The sequence below is a fragment of the Colobus angolensis genome, unplaced genomic scaffold, assembly GCF_000951035.1.
Source record: "Colobus angolensis palliatus isolate OR3802 unplaced genomic scaffold, Cang.pa_1.0 Scaffold30, whole genome shotgun sequence".
In the NCBI taxonomy this organism is placed as follows: domain Eukaryota; kingdom Metazoa; phylum Chordata; class Mammalia; order Primates; family Cercopithecidae; genus Colobus; species Colobus angolensis.
In genome coordinates this window covers 9,014,157-9,037,643 of record NW_012116266.1, presented here as the reverse complement: position 1 = coordinate 9,037,643, position 23,487 = coordinate 9,014,157, and the positions used below count along the sequence as shown (strand labels likewise).

Sequence of the window (23,487 nt, the reverse complement as noted above, 5' to 3'; positions counted from 1 at the left end):
AGTGGCTTCCCTACTGTCCCATCTGTCTTGGTTATATTGTGAAATATATTGTGCCGGGTTAACTGGATTTACAAATTCTATATTTTAGTTTTAACAAAACCTCACAAACTAGCAGAATTTTTAAAAGATTCTGGAAAGAATTCTCGTAAGTTGAAGACAATTTTAATATTGCAAGCCAGAAAAGAATGGCAAAACTTTGCATGAACTCTTTGTTAGCCACATTGTGAGTTAATGACAGTGACCGTTGAATCAAATCTGGCAAGAAGCTGACCACCAAAATTTTATGGTGTCTGGAAAACTAAGGTATTTATATTCACCGTGTTTAATCATGAACTTCGTCTTGTATGTATTGCCTTGAGATACTATGATTAGCAAATATTGTATCCATTCTGTCATCCTTTTTCCATGTTTTATAAGGTATACAACGTATTAATACAATAATACATGTATATGAATTGTAAAAAAAAAAAAAAAACCAGATGCATACAAAACATGTGAATTGAAAATAACTTGGATACTACTGTCATGTAGTTCAAAGGCTACTTACTGCTCATAGCTAAAATGTGTGGAAGAGTCTGCATACCACAATCACAGGCAGGTCATCATACCATTAAAAGACCTTAATTTTTTTTCTCTTGTGAACCTATTAAAGTGTATTTGATTGTATCACAGCCATTTCTAAAAAGGATGTGTACTGCTGTTCCTCATACCCAATGTGTATCTGATACATAACACTTGTTCTACCAGGACTTAAATAATTACTTACAGTATTTCAAGGATGGAAATGATTTAAATGTTCATATGTCTGAAAAGCTGATGAATAACTCCCGAAACAAGTTAAACGATTCTTTCAGTATTGCCCTGACAGGTTCTAAATGTTAGTGTATTGTCCCCTTTGGATCATTCATTTTAAAAGCTGTGAAGAGTGTTGATTCGTTGTTTTTCAAGCACATATACATATGAAACAACCAAATTTCATATTGTTCATACTTAGTGAAATTTTCTTTCTGTTAAAAGAAAATGTCTTTCTTAGAGAAAGCAGACCGCTGAAGAGACAGATATGGTAATAACGATCATTAGTTTACTTAGCCTTGGTTTTCCACAGTGTTGAGTTATAATGTAATCTATAGTTCATCTTTTTAACCAACTCTTAATACATTATCAACCCAGTGCCTCACACTGTTTACAGCGATGATTTATTATTCGTCAGATTTTAAGTACTAATCCATGAAATGTTAAACTTCTATTGGCAGCCACTGCAGGAAGGTTTGCAGGTGTTCTGACTAATGCTTTGAAAGATGAGCATTAGCAGTAAATCACAGCATACAAAATTTTTTAATAAAGTAATGGGAAGGATTTTGCATTCTGGGTCCTCTAAGCTTTGGTATTTGGAAGTTAGTTATGTGGGAAATTAAAGGGGTAAAACATTCTCGGGCTTTAACCCTTGAACTCTGGGCCAGCCATAGTCAATAGCAAAAGCATCTTTGTAGCTTTGTTCTCCTAACCCTGAGATTTCTTGGCTATGGGAACTGACAGAGTGCCAAGTATAGGTCTAATTGGATTCCTTGTTACTGAGAAAAAAAAAAATCTCAAAGGAATTTTCCTTTTCTTTCAAAGGGGTACCTAGGCATTTTCTGGGATAGCAAAATTGTTTATAAGATGTTTGCAAAACGTTCTGAAAAGAGAACTTGAAGAGGGCTCTGACAGCCAGTTGAAAGGCATGTGTGGCTTACCTGGAGCAGTGGAGAGTTAGGGAGATGCAATTTAAAATGTGAGAGAGATGTGACTTTGTCCTCTAAGAGCTTGCTTGCTACCCTGATGCACAAGCTGATGGCCTCTCTTCTTTTTCTTTCTCTATGTTCTGCTCAAAGATTTAGCAAGATATTACATAAGATATTCAGCTAGCCCCATAATAGACTGCCAGCTGTCTAGGTTCTGCTGTGTTCACCAGTATTCCCTGTGCTGTGTCCACTGCCTAATACGTAAGACATACTCAATTAGTATTTGTTGAATGAACATATATACTCAGGTATTTTCTTCTATGATCTATATATTGGTGATTAATTTATTGAACCAGATATACTCTGAAACAAATTAACTTTTTTTGTTGTTTTTTGAGATGGGGTCTCACTCAGTTGCTCAGGCTGGAGTGTAGCAGTCCAATAATGGCTCACTGCAGCCTCAACCTCCTGGGCTCAGGTGATCCTCCCACCTCAGCCTCCAGAGTAGCTGGGAATACAGGTGTGTGCCACCACTTCTGGCTAATTTTTGTATTTTTTTGTAAAAACGGCGTTTTACCATGTTGCTGAGGCTGGTATTGAACTCTTGGGCTCAAGCAATCCACTCACCTCGGCCTCCCAAAGTATTAGGGTTGCAGGTGTGAGCCACTGTGCCCAGCCCCAGATTAACTCTACTCAAGGAATCAGTAGCTAATTTTAGTAGATTGAGATCTTCTAATATATGGAGTTTATATTGTAGTGGGAAGGCCAGACAATGAGTAAACATGTAATCAAGTGAATAAACCCAATAGTTATAGCGAGTGATGAGAGCTGCAAAAAACCTGAATAAGGCAAGTGCTGTGATGTAGAGTAAGGGCTTGGAGAAACCAAAGCCTGGAACAACCTGAAAGCCCAGTGGTATAGAAGGAATTGATACAACCTTCCCAAAGGCTTAATTTACTTCAGTAGTTAGCATGTACAATGAAAAGATTCATCTTATCACAGCTTTTCTCAATGAAAATAGTTGTGCCGAGTTCTTACCATACTAAGAATGTCAGTCTACTTTATAGAATTTTGTTTTTAACACATCAGTTGGTTAGTACCAGTGTGAAGGCCAAGGGGTTACCTCTCCACTTCACTTCCCTTCTTCTCCAAGCTGCACTTCTCTCTCAAAGCCAGGCAGCTGTCCCCCAAATGTGCACTGTCAGTCGCTTAGGAAGCCAGATGACCAAAAGAGGGTGGATCGGCACAAATTTCTCATCAAAGCTGAAGGAAAGAAAGAGAAAGAACCTCAAAGCCAATGCCCTGCTGAGTGTGGGTCAGAAGTGTTATCTTTGTATCTCAAGGACAGAAGGCTTAATAAAGATTTGGGTACAAAGTACACATCATCCTCCAGGCATGCTGAACGATGTCAGCCAGAAAGCTGTTCCTTAGGGTTTACAATTTCCCCTTTTTCCTAAATTAAAAAATGCTAATGTGAACTGTTGACTCTCAACAACACATGTTATTATTGTATATAGGGCAAAGAGTAAATAAGACACTTGCCTCATGAAATAACAGTTCATTTTAACTCAGCAAGCTGGAAGTAATTTTAGCTTTTATTTTCTTTTTTTAATGCTTCTTTATGGAAGTAAGCCACAATCATTTTTATTCCACTATTCTTTATAACCCTATAGCATGCTTCCTGTTTATACTTTTAAGACCTGTTTTTAAAGACCTTTAAGGGATATCCTTTAATACATTCCTTTTGAAAATAATTATTCATCTATAGTACCCCCTTACAATGTCTGAAGGTTTGAAAATATAGGAACTTCTTAATGAGATGTGTTTAATGGTCTATGCAGAGTATTGAAATGTTTACACCTGGTTTAGTTAACATAAATTATATTTAATTGGTCATTCTGGAAAATAAGTAGATATTTTAGAATAGATTCAGTACCTAAAATCCACCATTTGCTTTTTATGTATGGTATCCATAGATAAATTCAATGCATGTATTTATGGATTTAAAAACATGCTTGCAATAACATAAAGTCAATTCTTAGGGACTTTTAGAAATAATGCAAGGAACATGTCTTGTTGGGGCAAGCAAAAAACATCCATGTGGGCCAGAAGATCTTTATAATTTTTTACAAAGTTTAAAGTGCAACGCAAGTGTAATTATGTTACTGTTACTTTTTAACGTTTGTGGCATGAAAAACTTCTGGGTTGAATGACAGTCCATAATTTTTTGTTCAAATGCCGATTATATTCCTGTTTAGAGTGAGATTTCCTTTTTCACATGCAACCCGTGTGTCGGGGGTGCCCTGAGTTCCTTAGATGAGATCGTTCACACTGCAGTTGACTTTTCAACTCTCCAGATGACACTTGTGCCTCCACGTGATCCTTCACCTGATGCTTTAGCTGGAAGTCTCACTTATAGAAAGAAACCTCGACCCACATCACATCTGCAATCTAAGAGCCTCACTGTGGCCATCTCCCCAGTTTTGCCCATGCATTAGAAAAGGGCTGAGCAATTGCTCATCCTTGGTATTGGGTGGCCTCTCTTATGGTCCTGTGACGTACGCTGTGCTCGCAGAGTTTCTCTGCCCTGCACTCTTTACTCTTGCTGCTTTGGTGTCTTCTTGTGGCTGGTATGTGTTTTGTAGTTATTCTGGCCACCAGCAGTTTTTTTCTGCAAATACTCTATCCTGCTGGGTGTCTCTATTCCTTCCTATTCCCCCAACAACACATTCTCTGCACTTCAGCTTCTTTTTTTTGCCCTCAATGCTACAAGAAACGAGAAACAAGAAAGCGTGTCTTGGTAATATTCCTCTGCTGATTTTCTACTGCTCTCTTCCCTGGGTGAAATTGCTCTTTTCCACAGCACTCTAGTGTTGCCAGCTGCATCTTTGTTCTCTGCTCTTTCAGAGTACTCACATGGAGGGGGTGCAGCGGGAGGTGGGGAGGGCTGTGGGGAGGCATGGCCCTTTCTGCTCAGAGTGGTCCTCCAGAGAAGTGCCACATTGTCCGGATTGAGGACCTGACCATGGGAAACAGACTTCCTGACAGTCACCATGGGTTACACAAATATTACTTCCATTTAGCTTGACCTTTCATTGTGCTCGAAAAATGACTGAAAATACTTAAATCATGTATAGTATTTTTCTGGAAACAAAAATAAATGGGGTTCTTTTCAGAAGGTACACTTGAACTTTTGCCCTTGCTCTTCCTTTTTGAGCCATTTTATCCAATTCAATGTTTTCTTTTATCATGCGTTTTCCTTTTGTGAGAAATAGTCAGCTAATGTCTCTGCTGATAAAATTATGAATCACAGAAGCAATGTAACTGTTAAAGATAAGGATAGCTCTTATGGCCCTAAAGTACTTAGTTCTGGGAATTCAGTTTTGCTAATATTTCTTAAGTGCTTACTCTGTATGTGCACATATGTGTCACTGGCAGACCGACTTCTTAATTCTAAAACTGCTTTAATGCATTATCCCAACCAATTCTCACAACAACCCTGCGAGGTGGCTAATATTATCATTTATCTGTGTTTTATGGATGAACACATGGAGGCACAGTAAAGCTAGGTAATTTCCTCAAGGTCACACAATTAACCCTGGGCAGGGCCTGGATTTGAACCTAGGCAGTCTGACTTCAGCACCTATGTTCTTAACCACTGAACTAAACTCAATGACTCAGGTACGTCATAGAACCTCCGAGAACCTAAGTTTCCTCATCTCCAAAATGGGAATAGTAACACTTACCTTACTAAATTGTGAGGATCAAATAAAATAATTACTTGAGAGGATGCACTTAATTGTGATGTGCTCAAGCATAAGGTTGAAGTCTGGGGGAAATGTTGATATGGTGTTTTCTGTTAGGAGTCTCATTGGTGAATTTGTCCTTTGCTGCTTGGATATTCTGCTGGTTCAGATGAAAAACTGAGTTTTTCTTAAGGCTGTTTTGAAACCACAGGAAGACCTCAGGTTTCACAATGAAAGTGATCCTTTCTTTCCAAAGTGGTGGCATTTGGAAGCGTTTAGAGGATAGGCAAAATTAACCGTAATTTTTAAATTTTTATTTATTTATTTATTTATTTATTTATTTATTTATTTATTTATTTACTTTGAGACAGAGTCTCACTCTGTCGCCCAGGCTGGAGTGCAGTGGTATGATCTCAGCTCACTGCAACCTCCGCCTCCCGGGTTCAAGTAATTCTCCTGCCTCAGCCTCCCGAGTAGCTGGGACTACAGGCACCTGCCACCATGCCTGGCTAATTTTTTTATTTTTAGTAGAGACGGGGTTTCACTGTGTTAGCCAGGATGGTCTTGATCTCCTGATCAAGATCCGCCTGCCTCAGCCTCCCAAAGTGCTGGGATTACAGGCGTGAGCCATCGTGCCCGGCCAACTATAACATTTTTAATATGCCAAGTAAGTTCAATATCTGTTTTCCATTTACTCTAATCTCCCTTTAATATAGCACTTGACACTCCCTCCCTTTTTTCTGAATCATGCAAAGTAAGTTTTCTTTCCAGTGTCTATCCACCATGTACCATGGACTTATCACTAACTATCACTCAATGTGTAATACTGCACCTGGGACCATGTCTTGTACTGCCAGCACAGGGCCCTGAAACGCAAGAGATACTGGGCAAGGTGTAGGCCAATGGAAGACAGATGGAAAACAAGTCCAAAGATAAAGACTTAGAAAGGCTGCAGACCAAAATGACTGTGCTTCAAAATGTGAGACAGGAGACCAGAGCTGCAGAAGAATCCGCTGGGTGGAAAGAAAATGGAAGAGGACGCTGAGAAAGACAAGCTTGACAGGAGACTGGTTGTTCTCTTGCAGCTGCTTTACAGGGGAGTGAAGCCTTCCTCTTCCGTCTGATGCTGGGCCTGCCTTCCCTGCTGTGCAAGCTCCTCTGTGTCTGTGGGTCTGGTACCTTCATTTCTCATTATGTTCACACAAGTCAGGATGTTGGGGAGCTGAGCCCTTACAGTCCCATGGGGGAAGTGAAGAGCCAAAGGCCTGACTTTCTGTGATTCTTTGGAGGTTTTATGCACCCTAGAAATTTGAGTTTTTCCTGGTGTTTTCTGGGACTGGTATTGCATACCCAGGGTCACCCTGTCTGGGGGCTCTTCCAAGGAGAGTTTGTGATCATGATGAGTTATATTTTCCTCCTTTTTGGATAAGAACAATATCCTTGCCATTCAGTCTCCAAATATAGCAGTTATGATAGAAGAATATCCTTATGTTAGGAAAGAAGTTGGCAGTCTCAATGAGGCAGAAATGTCCAATTTAGAAAACACATCTAAAAGGAAAAGCTGCTGTAAGTCCTTTTTGGAATCAGGTGGAATGTAAATGAATAAATAAAAAAATTTCAAATAAAATGTGAAAACATTTCAAATAAAATTTCAATAAAATATATTCTTCTTTCTCTCTTTAAGGTACGTGTTGATTTTGCCTAAACTTCAAATGTAATTTTTTTGTCACTTCATTAAAATGTCAGACTTCAAACTGATCTGGCATCTAATTGGGAGAATAACTTGGATGGAGATTTTTAGCTGGTGCATGTAATCAGCACTACAATAATATTGTCAGGGACTGACCATTTAGAATGTTTTTAAGAATGTTGGTAAGTGTATAAGAAGAGTACTTTACACAGGGGAGGGAGAAAAGGCATCAGGTCCCAAAGAAAGAGTCAAAATGGAATGTATGTCAGTCTTGGCTGGAAGTATATAAATAGGGAGTATGTAATATAAAATCACCTAATTGATTAAGGTGTCTGTAGTAAACATTCTAGGCTTAGTACCTGGAAGATGACATAATCTGTAAAACAAACCCCCACGACATGAGTTTACCTATGTAACAAACCTGGACATGTACCCTCAAATCTAAAATTAAAAAAAAAAATAACCTCTATGGATTCTTTCCTGCTTATTATGAAAGCAGTGTATGTTCAGAGTAGGAAAATTAGAAGACATAGATAAAATAGAAGAATGCCCCAAATCTTCCCACCCAGAGAACCACTTTAAAAACTCTTAAATACATTTCCAGAATATTTGTCAGAATTATGGATACAAGCACATCTATCATACTTTACCAACCCAAGGGTGCCTGTTTAGTTTCTCTTCATGTAGTACTAAGCTGATCATAACACTTGATAGGCAAGTAACTCAAGTAAATTGAAGTATATCATGCCCTTTCTAGAGGGCAGTTTGTCACTATGTTTGTGTTTAATCCTTTAAAACATATTTACTGTTTTATTTTTAGGAATTTGTGCTAGGGAAATAATTAAAGATATGTGGAAAGGTTTTAGCCACCAAGATGTTCATTACATCATTGTTTATAATATGGTAAACAGGAAATTGCTTCAATTACAGATTAAATATATTCTATATATGATGTCACAGTCATACAATAAAATACTGTTCAGCCAGAGTAGATGCTGTTGTTGATAAATATTGATAATGAAAAGATGTTTGTGATACATTGTTAGGTAATAAAATGTCAACAAAAGCCAAGTATGCAATGTGATCATATTTTGGTTAATATATGTATGTATTCTTAGAAAATATTCTGGAAATGTATTTTAAGAGTTTGGGTGGGAAGATTTGGGGCATTCTTCTTTTTTATCTATGTATTTTAATTTTCCTACTCTGAACATACACTGCTTTCATAATCAGGAAAGAATCCATAGATGTTATTTTTTTTTAATTTTAGATTTGAGGGTACATGTCCAGGTTTGTTGCACAGGTAAACTCATGTCGTGGGAGTTTGTTTTACAGATTATGTCATTTTCTAGGTACTAAGCCTAGCTAGTACTCATTAGTTATTTTTTCTGATCCTTTCCCTCCTTCCACCCTCTACACTCAAGTAGGCCCCAGTGTCTGTTGTTCTCTCTTTGTGTCCATGACTTCTCATAATTTAGCTCCCACTTACAAGTGAGAACATGCAATATTTTTATTTTTCTGTTCCTATGTTTGTTTGCTAAGGATAATGGCCTCCAGCTCCATCCACATTTACACAAAAGACATGATTTTGTTCTTTTTTATGGCTGCATAGTATTCCATGGTGTATATGTACCACATTGTCTTTATCAAGTCTGTCATTGATGGGCATTTAGGCTGATTCCATGTCTTTGCTATTGTGAATAGTGCTGCAGTGAACAATTGTGTGCATGTCTTTATGGTAGAATGATTTATATTCCTTTGAGTATATATCCTGTAATAGGGTTGCTCAGTCAAATGGTAGTTCTGTTTTTAGCTCTTTGAGGAATTGCACACTGCTTTCCACAATGGTTGAACTCATTTACACTCCCACCAACAGTGTATACCTGTTCTTTTTCTCTGCAACTTTGCCAGGATCTGTTATTCTGTTATTTTTTGACTTTTTAGTAATAGCCATTCTGACTGATGTGAGATGATATCTCATTGTGGTTTTGATTTGCATTTCTGTCATAACCAGTGATATTGAGCTTTTTTTCATATGCTTGTTGTTGGCACGTATGTCTCCTTTTGAGAAATGTCTGTTCATATCCTTTGCCCACTTTTTGATGGGGCTGTTTGTTTTTTTCTTGTAAATTTGTTTAAGTACCATATAGATGCTGGATACTAGACCTTTGTCAGATGCATAGTTTGCAAATATTTTCTCCCATTCTTTAGGTTGTCTATTTGCTCTGTTGATTGATGGTTTCTTTTGCTGTGCAGAAACTCTTCAGTTTAATTAGATCCCATTTGTCAGTTTTTGCTTTTGTTGCGATTGCTTTTGGCATCTTCATCATGAAATCTTTGCCCGTCCCTAGGTCCATAAGAGGATTGCCTAGGTTGTCTTTCAGGACTTTTTATAGTTTTGGGTTTTACAATTAAGTCTAATCCATTGTGAGTTGATTTTTATATATGGTGTAAGAAAGTGGTCCAGTTTCGATCTTGTGCGTATGGCTAGCCAGTTATTCCAGCAACAAAGGTCATTTTAATTGAGAAAAGGAAAATATTTAGGTCAAACCTTATGAAAGTGACTGACTCTGGATGACTGAGAGACTTAATATGAGGCTTTTTGGCTGTATTTGTTTGTAAACATATTTCAGCTGAACATGTGTGCTGTGATTTTGAGAACACTAACTACTCTTTAGTCCATTTGATTTAGCAGAGATTATTAGCTTTCTTCCTAGACTGCCCTGCAAAATGAAGGAACTCAATTTATTAGGCCAGCTCTGGGGTTTCTTCCTACTCCCACATCCCAGGTCTACACTTTCTAGGTTTACCCAGAGAAACTGCTGAGTGGGGATTCCCTGCATTTCTCCTATTTACTAGCTGCCAAGTGATGATAATGTATTATTAAGAAGGATTCATTGTATCATTTGTAGTACACTCAAAGTAACCTACTCTGAAATACTGTCCTTGATCTTTTGCTCCTTTGAAGAAAGACCTTCAGAAGACCTAGTTTTTGTATCACTTGTTGATTACTCTAGTTTTTAACTTTTTTGGAGCGCTTAAGGTGAGGGTTACATAGCTGAGAGCTGCTCAGTGTTTCAGGAGAACTTCAGCTGTAGGTGGGAAGCAGTTGAAGCAAACTGTAACAAAGAAATCACTTCCATCAGAAAATAAAATTCCCACCAGCTGTTAAACCCCTGACAACCTCTCAGCCTCTTCCTTTTGTATCGAGGAGGCCTCTGTCTGTCTGCAAACCCTGGATCTGGTTTAGTTCAGTGAGGCAAGATGTCATATATTTTTCCTCGTTAATCACCCTTGGCAGATGTCATAGTATTACAACCACTCTCTCCTTCCTTTAAAAATATAATTTCAGAATGACTTCACAATAAATGTAGAGGTAAATTAGCAGTAACATCTGGCAGACTGACTTCCTAATTCCATGACTTCTGAATGGATGTTAGTGGAAAGACTATTACAGCTCCACCAGTTAGGAAACCCATATTTTGATCCTGGCTTTGCTGTGAACTTCTTGGGGAACATTAGAAAGATGATCTGGTTTTTTTAGGTCCAAGTTTTTCTCCTCAGGAAAGTGAAAGAGTTGAATGTGGTTGTTTCCAACCTTCCTCTCAGTTCTGAAGTTGTGTGACGATGATCTATGAAGGTCATTTATTGTTGCCTTCATAACTCAACACCAAAGGCAGAGTGTCTGTTAGCACTCCATTTCTGTGACTCCCCTGCCACTTATTTCTCTTGGTCCAATAAACCATTGTTTTTTTGTTTATCTTCCTTTTCTCATAAAACACTAAATAATTTCAGAGAGAATCTCATTTTGGCATTCTTTATATCCTCTAACATATGATATGTCTTTGTGACTACTGAAAAAAATTCTTAAAAGCAGCTACTTCCATTATTCTCTATTTTTTAAAGCTATCCCTGGAGAACTAAATGTCAATTCAAAGATTCCTACATTTGTTATCATTTCTAACCAAACCTGTAGAAGTCTAAGGCATAATTTGAAACTGAAGGATTCTTGCTTGGAGACAGTGGGCTCATAAATATGTAGCTTGATTTTTTCCTATAATGTAAGAAGAAATTAGGATTTTTAACAACATTTTTTCAGTATCTAAGTTGAATATGCAAAATTGGGCTGATGTACATGCTTGCAGATTCTGCATTTTTAATTGTAGTTACATTATTTTTCAAATAACAGGTTGTTGCCTAATGAAAGATTTTACAAACCAAAGACTCGTGTTTTAATTCTATCTCTAATTTAGACTCTGAAATATGCCATTCTTCCTTTATATGTGTCAGATAGTTGTCTGTTTTCTATGCTGAGCATGGAAAATGCAACCCAAATGGGCCACAGAAGAGGTCACTAATTTCCTACCCAGCACCCATTCTTTTCTTCTTCCTTAGTAACACACTCTGATTTTATTCAAAGGGATAATGTCCCCAGCTAAAAGACTGCATTTCGTAGCCTCATTTGCAGTGAGGGGTAGCTAACACAGAGATCACTAGGTGGGAGTTCCAGGAAACGTTTTCAGTGGGAGTTGACTGCCCTGTACATGTCTTGACTCTGCTTCTTCTGGCTCCTTTCTGAGTCAACTTTAGTCTCATCATCCTCTTCATTCAAGCCCAGCAAAAAAAGTCCAGTTTCCTAACAGCTTAAACAAAACCCTCGGTTTGCTTGTCCTTGGCCTCATTGCCCATTTTGAGCTGCCTTGAACCCATAACTGAGACACATAGAATACAAGGTGCAGATGGGTCCATCCTGGTCATATAACAACCCCAGAGCTCAGATTGGTGGCAGCTTCACTGGGTCCCCTAAAGCAAAATAGGGCTAGGAGAAGTGGGAATGGATGGATACTGAATGATCGTACTACAGATGTTCACTCCACCAAGTTTGCCAGTCTCTTCTCTGAGTTATTAGTCTCTGATGATCTAGTAAACTGATTGCTTGGTTTGCAAAGTTACGTGAACAACAATTTAGTCACTGAATTCATATATAGTAAACAAAATTGAAGGCTCAAGGCTGCAGCATTAATCTGGATTAGCTATCAAAATATATATCCTCTAGTTTTCCTGAGTAATATCTTACAGTAAGTCATATAACTTCTCTTTCCATTATCACCCCGTATATGGCCCGCTAAAAGGGTGGAATCAAAAGCTTGCCAAGAAATTTTTTTCAAATCACAGCAATTGTATTTTCCAGTATAGCTTGCTGATATAGCAGAGGACATTGTTTCTGAACATAAAGTTGTATAACAAGTTAGAGCTAAATGAAATTTAAAACGACTTGTGATAAACCCTGAAAAAGTGGTGCTTTAAAATAGTAATGTCAGCAGGCTGTCTATTATGTAACCGTAATACTAGTGTTCTGAGTTTAGATGGGGAAGTTATAGGGCAGTGACAAAAAATATTGTTGTCCTCTCTTTGGTATGAGTGAACATGTAAAAGTGATTTTGAAGTGATTTACTGCAGATGCATGTTGAGACATGGTAAGCAGCAAGACAGATGATTATGGCCACAGTTCCGAAGATGTTCAGATGGCCTTCAATTAGCTTTGGGCAAGGCTGCTTCTTGCCGAAACCAGTATTGATTTTTCAGAATGCCTTCTAACTTTTCAGCAGAAGGGCCGATCATGTCAATTCCTTTGAAGCCAAAGGACACATCATTGGAGAGCAGACTGCGGGAAATCTTCCTGCAGCAGCCAGGGACTGGCTATCTGAGCGGAGGACAGTGGGGCTGGGTGAAGATGAGGCAGTGAAGTGGAATGATGGAGTGTGGGCTCTACAGTCGGAGAGACCTACGTATGACACTGGTACCTTCATGTGTACCAGTAGATCACTAAGCTCTAGGAGCCTCACTTCCCTCCTTTGTAGGATGGGCACACCTGAGAATCTAATGAGAAAAGGCCTGGAAAGCTCCTAGCTCAGTGCTTCTGGCCTGTACTAAGTGTTAGGAAATGTTAACTATTACTCCGTTTCAGAACTGGCCCTTGAAAAGAAAGAGAAATATTATTTTGTTTTTCACTCTTTTCTCCTGAGTTTCATTAAGAAAAAAAAAAAAAAGTGTGCATGTGAAGAAGTTGAATTTGGGTTGGCTCTATTCCTTCCTGATCATGCTTTTACTTTCTTGTGTAGAAAAATGAAGAGTCAGTATTGACATATCCTAGGTGCTTTTACTATCTTTGGATCTTGTCCTCTACTTTCGGTGCAAATTTGTTTAAAACAGCCTTTTTTAAAAAAGAAGAATGGTGTTATTGCATCACATCTAAGAATGGCAGCCACTTGCCGAGGGAGCAGAAGGACCCTGAGAAGTCAGCCAAGTCTCAGGCCTGCAGTTGGCATCACGTTAGAGACCACCAGCATTCCGTCTGTCATTTTAGACCTTCTGGGAAGAGTGTTCCAACATCTGAGAATAGCAGGACCCTAGGGGCATAACCCGCCAGTTTACAAATGAGGAAGCTGAGGTCTAGAAAGGAGAAATGACTCACAAGCTACATCAAGAGTCAAAGACACATAGGCCGGGCATGGTGGCTCACACCTGTAATCCCAGCATCTGGGGAGGCTGAGGCAGGTGGATCATTCGAGGTCAAGAATTTGAGACAAGACTGACCAACATGGTGAAACCTTGTCTCTACTAAAAGTACAAAAAAAATTAGCCGAGTGTGGTGGCACATGCCTGTAATCCTGGCTACTCGGAAATCTGAGGCATGAGAATCCCTTGAACCCAGGAGGCGGAGGCTGCAGTGAGCTGAGATGGTGCCACTGCTCTCCAGCCTGGGCGACAGAGCGAGACTCCGTCTCAGAAAAGAGAAAGAGTCAAAGACACAGGCGGGAATGAAACCCAAGGCTCTCAATGCCCAGGTCAGGGAAGTTAAAGACTACCCTGTTTATCCTCTAACCCTCGCCTTCTGGTCTCCAATAATTGCCATTCTCATCCATGCACTGAAAGGCAGGAATTCATTCCTTTCAGCAAATTCAGTTTGTTGCAAGCCACCTTTTACTCCGTCCTCCCACCAAAGTGTCAACATCTAAATGTCTTCCTACTGTGGTGATTCCAATACCCAGGAATGAAATTCACATCTCCGGCCTGGGGGTCTAAGAGTAGTCACTGCCCAGGCTATTGAATGGGAGACAGCTGGAGGCCTGTTAGTGCCCAGACAGATTTGTTTTCAACGTGGAGCCTCAGGCTGCCCTCCATAATGCCTGGGGTCTCAGCCTCTTGGGTTCAGTTTTCTAGAGAGGAAACCACATATGTCCCACAGGGTTGGGAGGGATGCTTGCTTGGCTGCTGTGAGTGAGGTGGGTCTGTCACCCCTCTCAGCCTTCTGGGGGTTCTTTGGTCGTCAGACAACTGGCTTCTCTGTGTTCTTATCTGTGGGCCCTTAAGTCTCAGTGGCCTCTGCTGGATCAAGTTCCCACTCTTTTGTCTGCTTTCCATCTTTCTGAACGGTTGTGTCATACCTCAGCCATTTTTGTCTCATCTTCTCATTTGTTGTCCTTTTGGGCTTGTACCCTTTAAAAATTAATTTCTCACCATCCAAGTAGGTTTTGGAAGAAAACAGAGATCAGCACAGTGTTAACCACCCCCACCCCATGTTAATAGCCATTTTAAAAAATGTATTCTTTGAATTTTTCTCTCTTAATACAAATTTCTAAATTTGTATTATATTTTGATTTCATTTTATTTTTTGAGATGGAGTCTCACTGTGTCACCCAGGCTGGAGTGCAGTGGCATGATCGTTCACTGCAGCCTCTGCCTCCTAGGTTCAAGCAATACTCATGTCTCAGCCTCCCAAGTAGCTGGGACTACAGGTGTGTGCCACCCCGCCCAGCTATTTTTTATTTTGTATTTTTAGTAGAGACGGGGTTTCACCGTGTTGGCCAGGCTGGTCGCGGGCTCTTGACCTCAAGTGATCTGCCCACCTCAGCCTCCCAAAGTGCTGGGATTATAGGCATGAGCCCCCAGGCCTGGCCTAAATTTAAATTTTAAGTAGACCTAAAATCCTGTGGATAGTGACTGACTAGGGCTGAGTGTGGTTCACTTTTTTTTTTTTTTTTTGGTTTCCTTTGGAGTGTTGAGGCTCTTGGCTTCAACAATACAGAGAATGGGTGAAGCAAGTGAGGAATTACCCTCCGCAAAGATCACACCATATGTTCAGTCACTGCTAAGAACCTTCTGAAAAACAAATCTCAGGTTTTGTGTTATCACCAAAAATTAACCTCACAGCATGGTTCACAGTCATGTTTATGGAAGTGTTTTGAAAATGAAATGCACCACTATTAAATCAATGGGTGGAAAGCAGTGAGAACTCTGAGGGAGAGGTGCATTTGTATATTTCTTCCGTAGCTGAGCACTTGCTAGGAGGGAATGCCAGACATCTCAGTGTTTGTGTTTTTAGATGCACTAACCAGCAATAGCAAGCTTTTCTCCAAGTGCGTAAGTACCAGGAATACAGAGGAATAATGTTTGCTAAGTGAATAAACTTAATGTATAGTAGAAGATTGTGTGACTATAGCAACATATTTGCAGTAAAAACATTTGAGGTTGAGATGCTTTTCAAAATCCTGAGAAATTAAAATTAAATTAATGACACATATGTTGTTTTGCCAAGAACTAAACTTTCCCATTAAAAAATAAATATATTACCTTGTCAGTAACTTTTCTCCAATACCTGATGTATTTTAGTTAATACTACATTATTCCTGGTGTTCTGACATGCATAATTGTTAACAAAGGGATTCATCTAATACAATATTCAGAATTGGTAACTGATTTACATAGCCTTAAACTGAAGGATGGGACATAAAAATTTTTTTATTCACTCCTCCCTTCAGTAGTGAGGAGTTATAGATTGAGGTTTTTTTTTTTTTTTATGCAGCTATAAATCAACCTTGTAAAAACATAGCTAATAATGATGTAGTCTTTGATATAAGGTTTCCCTGTTGGCTTCTAGAAATATCTGAGAGTTTTGGTTATAAATCCCCTGCTCCTTGACATGGCTCTTTAAGAGGGTGGAAGCCCCCTGTGCCACTTCAGTTCTATCTTGTCAATCTAGTTGAGTGTTGTTCAATTAATGGTTGCTTTCTATTGCCTTTTAATGGATTCTAAGAATGTTGCTATATCTCTTTTCCAGTCTATTTGGCTACCTTTCTGGCTTGGGTAGTTTCCCATTTCCGTGTACATCTCAGTTTACGTGCTTGAAGAAAGAGCCAGAGACTGATGGGTGTTTGTGTCTTGCCTTTTACTTTTTGTAAATGCCTGACAGTGTGGCAAAGCCTCATGGTTTACAACCAAAAGAGGTGGTGCTATATTTGTATTCTAAGTTTATTTTCTTGTGTGAGCAAAACTGGCAATTTAAGGGTGATAGAGAAGGGCATATACTTAAAGAACATAAAATGAGTTTTTGCAGGCTTTATATAAAATACAAAATATTTTGGTTTTGAGTCTACTATATAACCAGCAGAAGTTTATATATATATATATATGTAAACAAGCATGATTTTCTCTCTTTTAAACATTATCCCAAATAACTGGCTTAACTAGTTTTTACCCCCACTGTATTGATCATTTGCTCTGTTATGCAGACACAGCTTAGAATCTCTTTTGAATCTGCTAACCTGCTGCTTTTTTTTCTTTTTCCTTTTTTAACCCTTAACTTTAAAATAGCTGGATTTAATGGCAGGGGGCCTTGGCCTCTATTCCTGAAGGCTCTTTTCCTCCTGCTCCTTTGGAGAGAGAAGCATTATTAATTTCTCCCCTTCCCTTTTGATTATAGGAAAAATCAGGTAGACAGTAACTCAGTGCCAGCACACCTGAATTCAGGGTTCAGCTCCCCAGACAATTGCTCTCTTGTTCCTTAGCCTCATGGGCTGGAGAACAGTGAAGGTGAAGGGGTAATGAATTCCTCTAGGTGCTGATAAGAGCTACATTCCAAGAGGATTAACAGCACAAAAACCTTCACGTATGAGGGAAAAAAATGAGAAAGCAGGAGAGGGGAACACCTACATTGACACACATGCATAGCCACACAGTGAACTTTATAGTGTTCTCAAAGCCACATTCCAGTTTTAGCTGCCCAAAGTCTGAACTACTCTGACAACAGCATCTACATGTACATAGCACGCACTTTCTTTAAAAGGTTTGGGAACATTCTTGCTGTGGTTCTGAGAAAGGATACTCTGGTAGCAGAATGACATCTGGCCTCTATCAAGTACTTCCTTGATCAAAACACAGAAAATTTTTCAAAAATGCCTTGACTTTAGACTTTTCAACCTAGAGGAGCAAAGAAGAGGAGATGAAAAAGTCCATGTAATCTGTTAACCACATCTGAGAACAGTTCTGGAAATGGAAATTTGGCTCCATTTAAACTTTCCTAAAACAGCATGATCGCTGCATTGAAATTTGGGATCTTGATTGTGCAATCCAAGTGGAGGTCCCTTGTATGTGTTTTGACGGATATATTTGGTGAAACTTAAAGGCAGTATCATTCCCGTCTGCTAATCAAGGGCCAGAACCAACCCACACACATCTGCCTAACTATTCCTCACTGCCTGTTATGAAAATAAACCTCTCATTTTTCAAAAGAAGTCACTACCCCTGAAGCGGAAAACAAGAAGAGCAAATGGATGTGGTCTCTGGATATTTCCACCCTCTTCTAACCTTTCACCATTCCCTACCCCCAATAGCTATGATACCCAAAAATTTCAAACTTTGAATCTAACTGCCCTTTGTTTTGCCACATCCCCTTTTTTCACAAAGAAATCTGACTTAGTTTAGCTTATCCCCCCCAAAAAAATTCTGAAGGTATTTGCCACTCAGACCCATTGTCCTTGAGAAATGAACACATAATCAATTCTTACTGAAGCAATGACTTCTACAAGTACTGTGCTATGGTCTAAAACAGAAATATGCACCACTATTATAGGAAACTACAGCTTTTACATTTTCTTGGCAGAACTCGGGTCCTCTCTTTACAGTGAGAAGAGAACATTCCATAAATAGCAAAGTGGGCCTTCAGTTAAGTTGTCCAATCCATATTTCGCATGGTAGTGTCCATTGGAAATATACCTTCTTGATGTCAGTGAGGGCTTAATGAAATTAAACATTTCCCAAGTATGTTTGTTTTTGAGAGGAATCACTTCAGGAAGGCATGTTGGAGCAAACTTAAGCTTAACTAACCGTGAATAATTATTTGCCTCAGTCTATAATTTTAATAATGTGAATCTTTAGCTCTGACCCTGTCATTTATCCCAAAGAGGGAAAGAGGCATAGCCAAGACCATGGAATTTAGTGAAGGCTCTCTGCTCTTAATAGAGAGGGATGTTGATGTTCCTCACTCTCATACAATGAGATGACTTTAACTTCACCCTGTGATCCTGGAAGTGGAGCCATAGGTTTTGGGCAGTGTAGTCTGTCCTAGTAAAGAATCAAGTTCAGGCAGGCGCGGTGGCTCACACCTGTAATCCCGGCACTTTGGAAGGCCGAGGCAGGAGGACTGCTTGAAGCCAAGAGTTTGAGACCAGTTTGGCAACATGGTAAAATCCCATCTCTACTAAAAATACAAAAATTAGCCGAGTGTGGTGGCTGGCACCTGTAATGCTAGCTATTCAGGAGGCTGAGGCAGGAGAATCACTTGAACCCAGGAGGTGGAGGTTGCAGTGAGCCGAGATTGTGCCATTGTACTCCAGCCTGAGCAACAGAGTGAGATTGCATCTCAAAAAATTAAAAAGAAAAAAGAATGGAGTTCAGTCTTTTCTTCCCACTTAAACTTACCCACTTCATTCTCGTGCCTCTCAAACTCTCACCATTGCAGGAGGCTAGCTGTTGCCAAGGATTCTTATTCCTCTCCTTTCTTCCCATTTGGAGGGATAGTTTGTAGAAAATACAAATAGCTTTTAACTGTCTGTAGATGTATTTTAAAAGTGCTTTCTGGGATACATCAGAAAATATTTTTCAATTTAAGAGAAAATGGCCATGAGTTTGTTAGTTATTTGCTGTGCCTGAACAAACCAGATTTTAGCAACAAAGGCAGTACCTTTGACATCTTGCCAGGGTTGTGTTTCGTAGCTATACATGACATTTAGGAAATGTCAACCGTGAATGACTTTTTTTTTAAATTCTAGTAAAGTATGGTTGGATATACGTACAATCCCTGACTTACAAGAACTTGACAAACAGGTTTCCCGTAGACATAAAAGGCTGCCCTTCCTCCATCTCTCCCTTTTCAGACATCTCTTTTGTTTCCCGTCTTTGCCCTTCACCCGCCTGCTGTCTGTCCCCCTCAATGCCAGAGCCAGTGCGGCACTGCTGTGGAGACCGCCTGTGGAAAAACTTCGTCCTTCTGGAAAAATCGTGGTTTCTGGAATGGAAGGAGAAACTGTGCAAAAGACACAGTTGGGGGTCTCACCCCAAACACCTCCTGGGCTGGACCTGGTGGGCTCCTCAGTATTTTCTCTAATGTGGTGTGATTCTTTCTTCCTTCATTTACTTTGATTCTTTTGGATTTACAAGTATCCTTTTTAAAAATCTGGATGTCTGTGAGACAGATAAGGAGGACAAGCCCCATTCATTGTCATGTTCATGTGAATTGGGTCAAGGTATAGCAACCACACACACAAACAGACAAACCTCATGTGCATTCAGTGATTTCTATTTCACTGTTTACAAAAGGTTTCCACACACGTTTGGTCTTCACAGCTGCTTTACAGATGGTGAGACTGGGACTCGGAGAACTTGATACATTTGAGCTGCGGAAAGCAAGACTAGAAGTTACAAATTTAAATTCTGAATTGAGTTCTTCCATTCCATATTCCATTGTGTATACAAATATGTTTATGCAGACACATATATCTATGCCTTTTTAAACAGTGAAGCAAACACATTTGCAGGTAATTAGCAGACAGAATATAATTCATACAATTTCAGACTGTCTCTGACTTCAGTATTCAGCTATTTGATAAGATCCTTACACCTGGAAGGTGAAAATTAGATGACTGAGTCTTATTTCGTAAGGAAATAAAGAAGGTTGTTTCCTTATTTCCAAGTCTTTAGAGATTAAGATTATTGTGTGTACCTGTAAAACACACTTAAAACCTGAATGTTAAGATTTTACAACTTGACTGAGAAATATCTGTGTAGTGGTTGGCTAAATAATTAATGAAATTCATGAATTATATTCCTGTTTACAGGTCTAAGCCCAACACTAACAGTACATTTACCCCTGTGGTTTTGAATTTCTTATTTGAATTACAAGTCAGTCCACTCTTGGCAAATGGGTATTATTTGTATCTATAAAGTGTATTGGAATTTCAGACCAGAAAGCCAGGCTCATTATTCATATGAAAACCTTTCTGATCAAGGCCTAAATAATACAGTTCTGAAACTGAAAGTGATAAACATGCATAAAAGCACATTATACCGGTCTGTTTATGATGGCGCTAAACAGATTGTCTCACTGGCAATGAACATACAATGGGGACGTCATAAGAAATGAACTAGTGCCATTTTCTGAGATAGAAAATTCTCATGTTTTACATAAAGCCAGAAGTAAAAAAATGGTTCCAAGAAAAAAACATGTTAAGAATTATAAGTGTTTAGCTTAGAAGGAGGGGAAAAAATGGGTTATCACAAACATTGCTTTTTTTTCTCTCAAAATATAGAAACATTTTCCATTCTCTGACTCCATGATGTCATACTCTGGATCAAAGACATAGTGGAGGAAATGGAATTATGCAAATGAACAATATAACTTATCAACTAGATTCAATAGGAAATAAAAATCTGAGGATGGCTTGGTAAATGACTAATAAAGCTTTAGGGATCATGGATGTCTTAGCCTATTTTGTGTAACAGAATACTCTAGAATGTGTAATTTGTGAACAGAAGTCTATTTGGCTCATGGTTCTGGAGGCTAGGAAGTATGGCACTGGTGTCTGGTGAAGGGAGGGCCTTTGTGCTGCTTCATCTCATGACTGGCAAGAGAGCAAGACGGGGCTCACCTTGCTTTTACAACAAAGCCAGTCTCCAGATAACTAACCCGTTCCTGAAGTAAGGACATTAATCATTTATGAGGGCAGAGCCTTCATGACCTAATCACCCCCCAGCACTGTTGCATTGGGGATTAAGTTTCCAACCCATGAACTTTGAGGGATGCATTCAAACCATAGCAACGGAATTGTTATTTTCAAGGATCTAGATAAGCTTTGCTTATTAAAATTGTGTGAAGTTCTCACTGAATATTTTCTTGAGAACTATAATGTCATCATCCAACATTCTTCACAGATGTTGAATTCTGTTCATTCCACCTTTATTTGGGGCCAGATATTTTTAGACATGTGTTTTCCCTACTAAACTGCTTCTGTAGGATTGGTTACTACATTCCTGAAGGTCCTTTCGTTGTCAGTGTCTGTAGAATTATGCTTTAGGCTCTGCTGCAACCCTTAGCATTGCTGGCTAAGTGAGGCCACTGAGAAATAATGCCAAGCCCACAGTGTCATTAAAAGCCTTCCTCCCTTACATTGGCAGAAGTTTGGAGGCTCTAACTTTCAGCTCAGCCTGCCACTTTCTTTGGAGACAGGTAGGTGGTTACAAAGACCATTGATTTCTGCCTTTTGAAAAATGTAGAGAGGGGGAAAAATAACTGTACAAGTGATCTGATTTTTAAAAAATCAAATGCCTCTTTTCTTAGTTTAAATGGGTTTTGAAAAGCCAACCTAGACCAAATTATTTTTTCCATACTCCAGTACTCCTTGGCTAAATTTTAAAGCACAGGTTGTTTTTTATGTAACAAGAATAGGGAAACTTTATTCCCATTTCACATGAAATGAGAAGTACAGTGACTTGGTTTAGATCGGTCTGCATTCAAGTAGACTATCATAATGTTTCTCATGAAGTAGCACTGATTTTTAAAGTCTTCGTAGTTAATTTCTGAGCATCAGTATATGTACATGAGCAATACATGTCTCAAAGTGCATTGGAGACATGATCTTTGAGAGATATCAAAGATATCATCAGATCATCAGTTTGAATTTATAGCTGAAGGCACCCAAGCACACGTAGCCTGGGAGAGACTTGCTTAACCACCGAGACAAGGAAACTGGCCTGATGTTAAGCAGCTAATGTTCTGTCACTTGCCAACCATTCCTGCTACAGAGTCATGTTCTGAAATTTTCGTGAACCAACTAGACGAACAAACTGTGTGGTCTGGATAAAAGAATATCTGCCTAAAAGGAAAGAAGTGAAGTTAGCCAGAAAGCCAGATGGCAGATTATTTTCTGCATAACTCTATTTGGAAAGTGAGCTTTATGTAATTTTTGGTCATTTCTTACCATCTTAGGAGACCATTTTCAGAATAAGTCATTGAGGGATCTAGCACACAGGTTTCAAAAGATGAACTGTACAGATGCAGGCACATCATATGACCTGTTCACAGAATTAGCACTAGTTGATGAAAATGCTTGGATTTCTTTTTCTTCCAGCATTTTCATGATCTATACCTCTATTCCATGTCTTTTAGCATTCATTTGGCTAAATTATCTTAGAGCTAAACTCTATGGCTAGAAATACAGTGGAGTTCACATATAGAAAAAACCTGGCGCAAAGGTACGTGAATTTAATATTGGTCTTCACCCTGTGGTTGACTAGATTGCTCTGCTCACTCACATGCAGAAAATCAGGAGTTGTTTACTACATACACACAAAGGTGATATTTCCTTTTTTTTTTTTTCAAGGCAGAGTGCCATTCCTAAATTGCATCTTACAGCAAATTTAGTAATATCTTGGGCTCTTGAAAATTTAGTCCATCTTCCATGTTTAAGAATTTTTTAGTTGGATGCAATGGGCCATACCTGTAATCCCAGCACCTTGGGAGGTCAAGGCAGGAGGGTCACTTGAGGCCAGGAGTTTGCAACCAGGCAACGGAGTTTGAGACCAGGCAACATAGTGAGACCCCGTCTCTATCTTAAAACAAAATTTAAAATTAGCCAGGCGTGGCAGTGCACACCTGTGGTCCTAGCTACTTGGGAGGCTAAAGGGGAGGAAGCCTTGAGCCCAGGAGTTCAAAGTTGCAGTGAGCCATGATTATACCACTGCACTCCAGCCTGGACAACATGACAGAATGAGACCCTGTCTCTTAAAAAAAAATGCACACACACAATTTTTCTTTGAGGTTAGAGGCTGAGCCCCAAGCTTTTAAATAGGAGTAAGGAAATATCAACTCACACTGCTGTTCCTTACTCTAGCAAAACAAGATAAAAAACTTCAAGAAATCAGGCTGGGCGCGGTAGCTCAAGCCTGTAATCCCAGCACTTTGGGAGGCCGAGACGGGCGGATCACGAGGTCAGGA

The 23,487-nt window shown here is 39.2% G+C and overlaps 1 protein-coding gene across 4 annotated transcripts in view; it reads left to right on the top strand.

Moving 5' to 3' along the window:
- The window catches only part of SPATS2L (spermatogenesis associated, serine-rich 2-like), a 172,750-nt gene that overhangs the window by 28,315 nt on the left and 120,948 nt on the right, over positions 1 to 23,487 (top strand). Inside the window, exons 1-2 of one of the 4 annotated variants that reach the window (XM_011949960.1) lie at positions 15,480 to 15,577; positions 18,293 to 18,296. The exons of the other annotated variants lie outside the window; for them this stretch is intronic. Coding sequence (XP_011805350.1) covers positions 18,295 to 18,296 — 2 coding nt within the window. The 5' untranslated portion in view covers positions 15,480 to 15,577; positions 18,293 to 18,294. Of the gene's footprint in view, positions 1 to 15,479; positions 15,578 to 18,292; positions 18,297 to 23,487 lie in introns of those variants that run through there. 4 annotated transcript variants of the gene reach the window in all.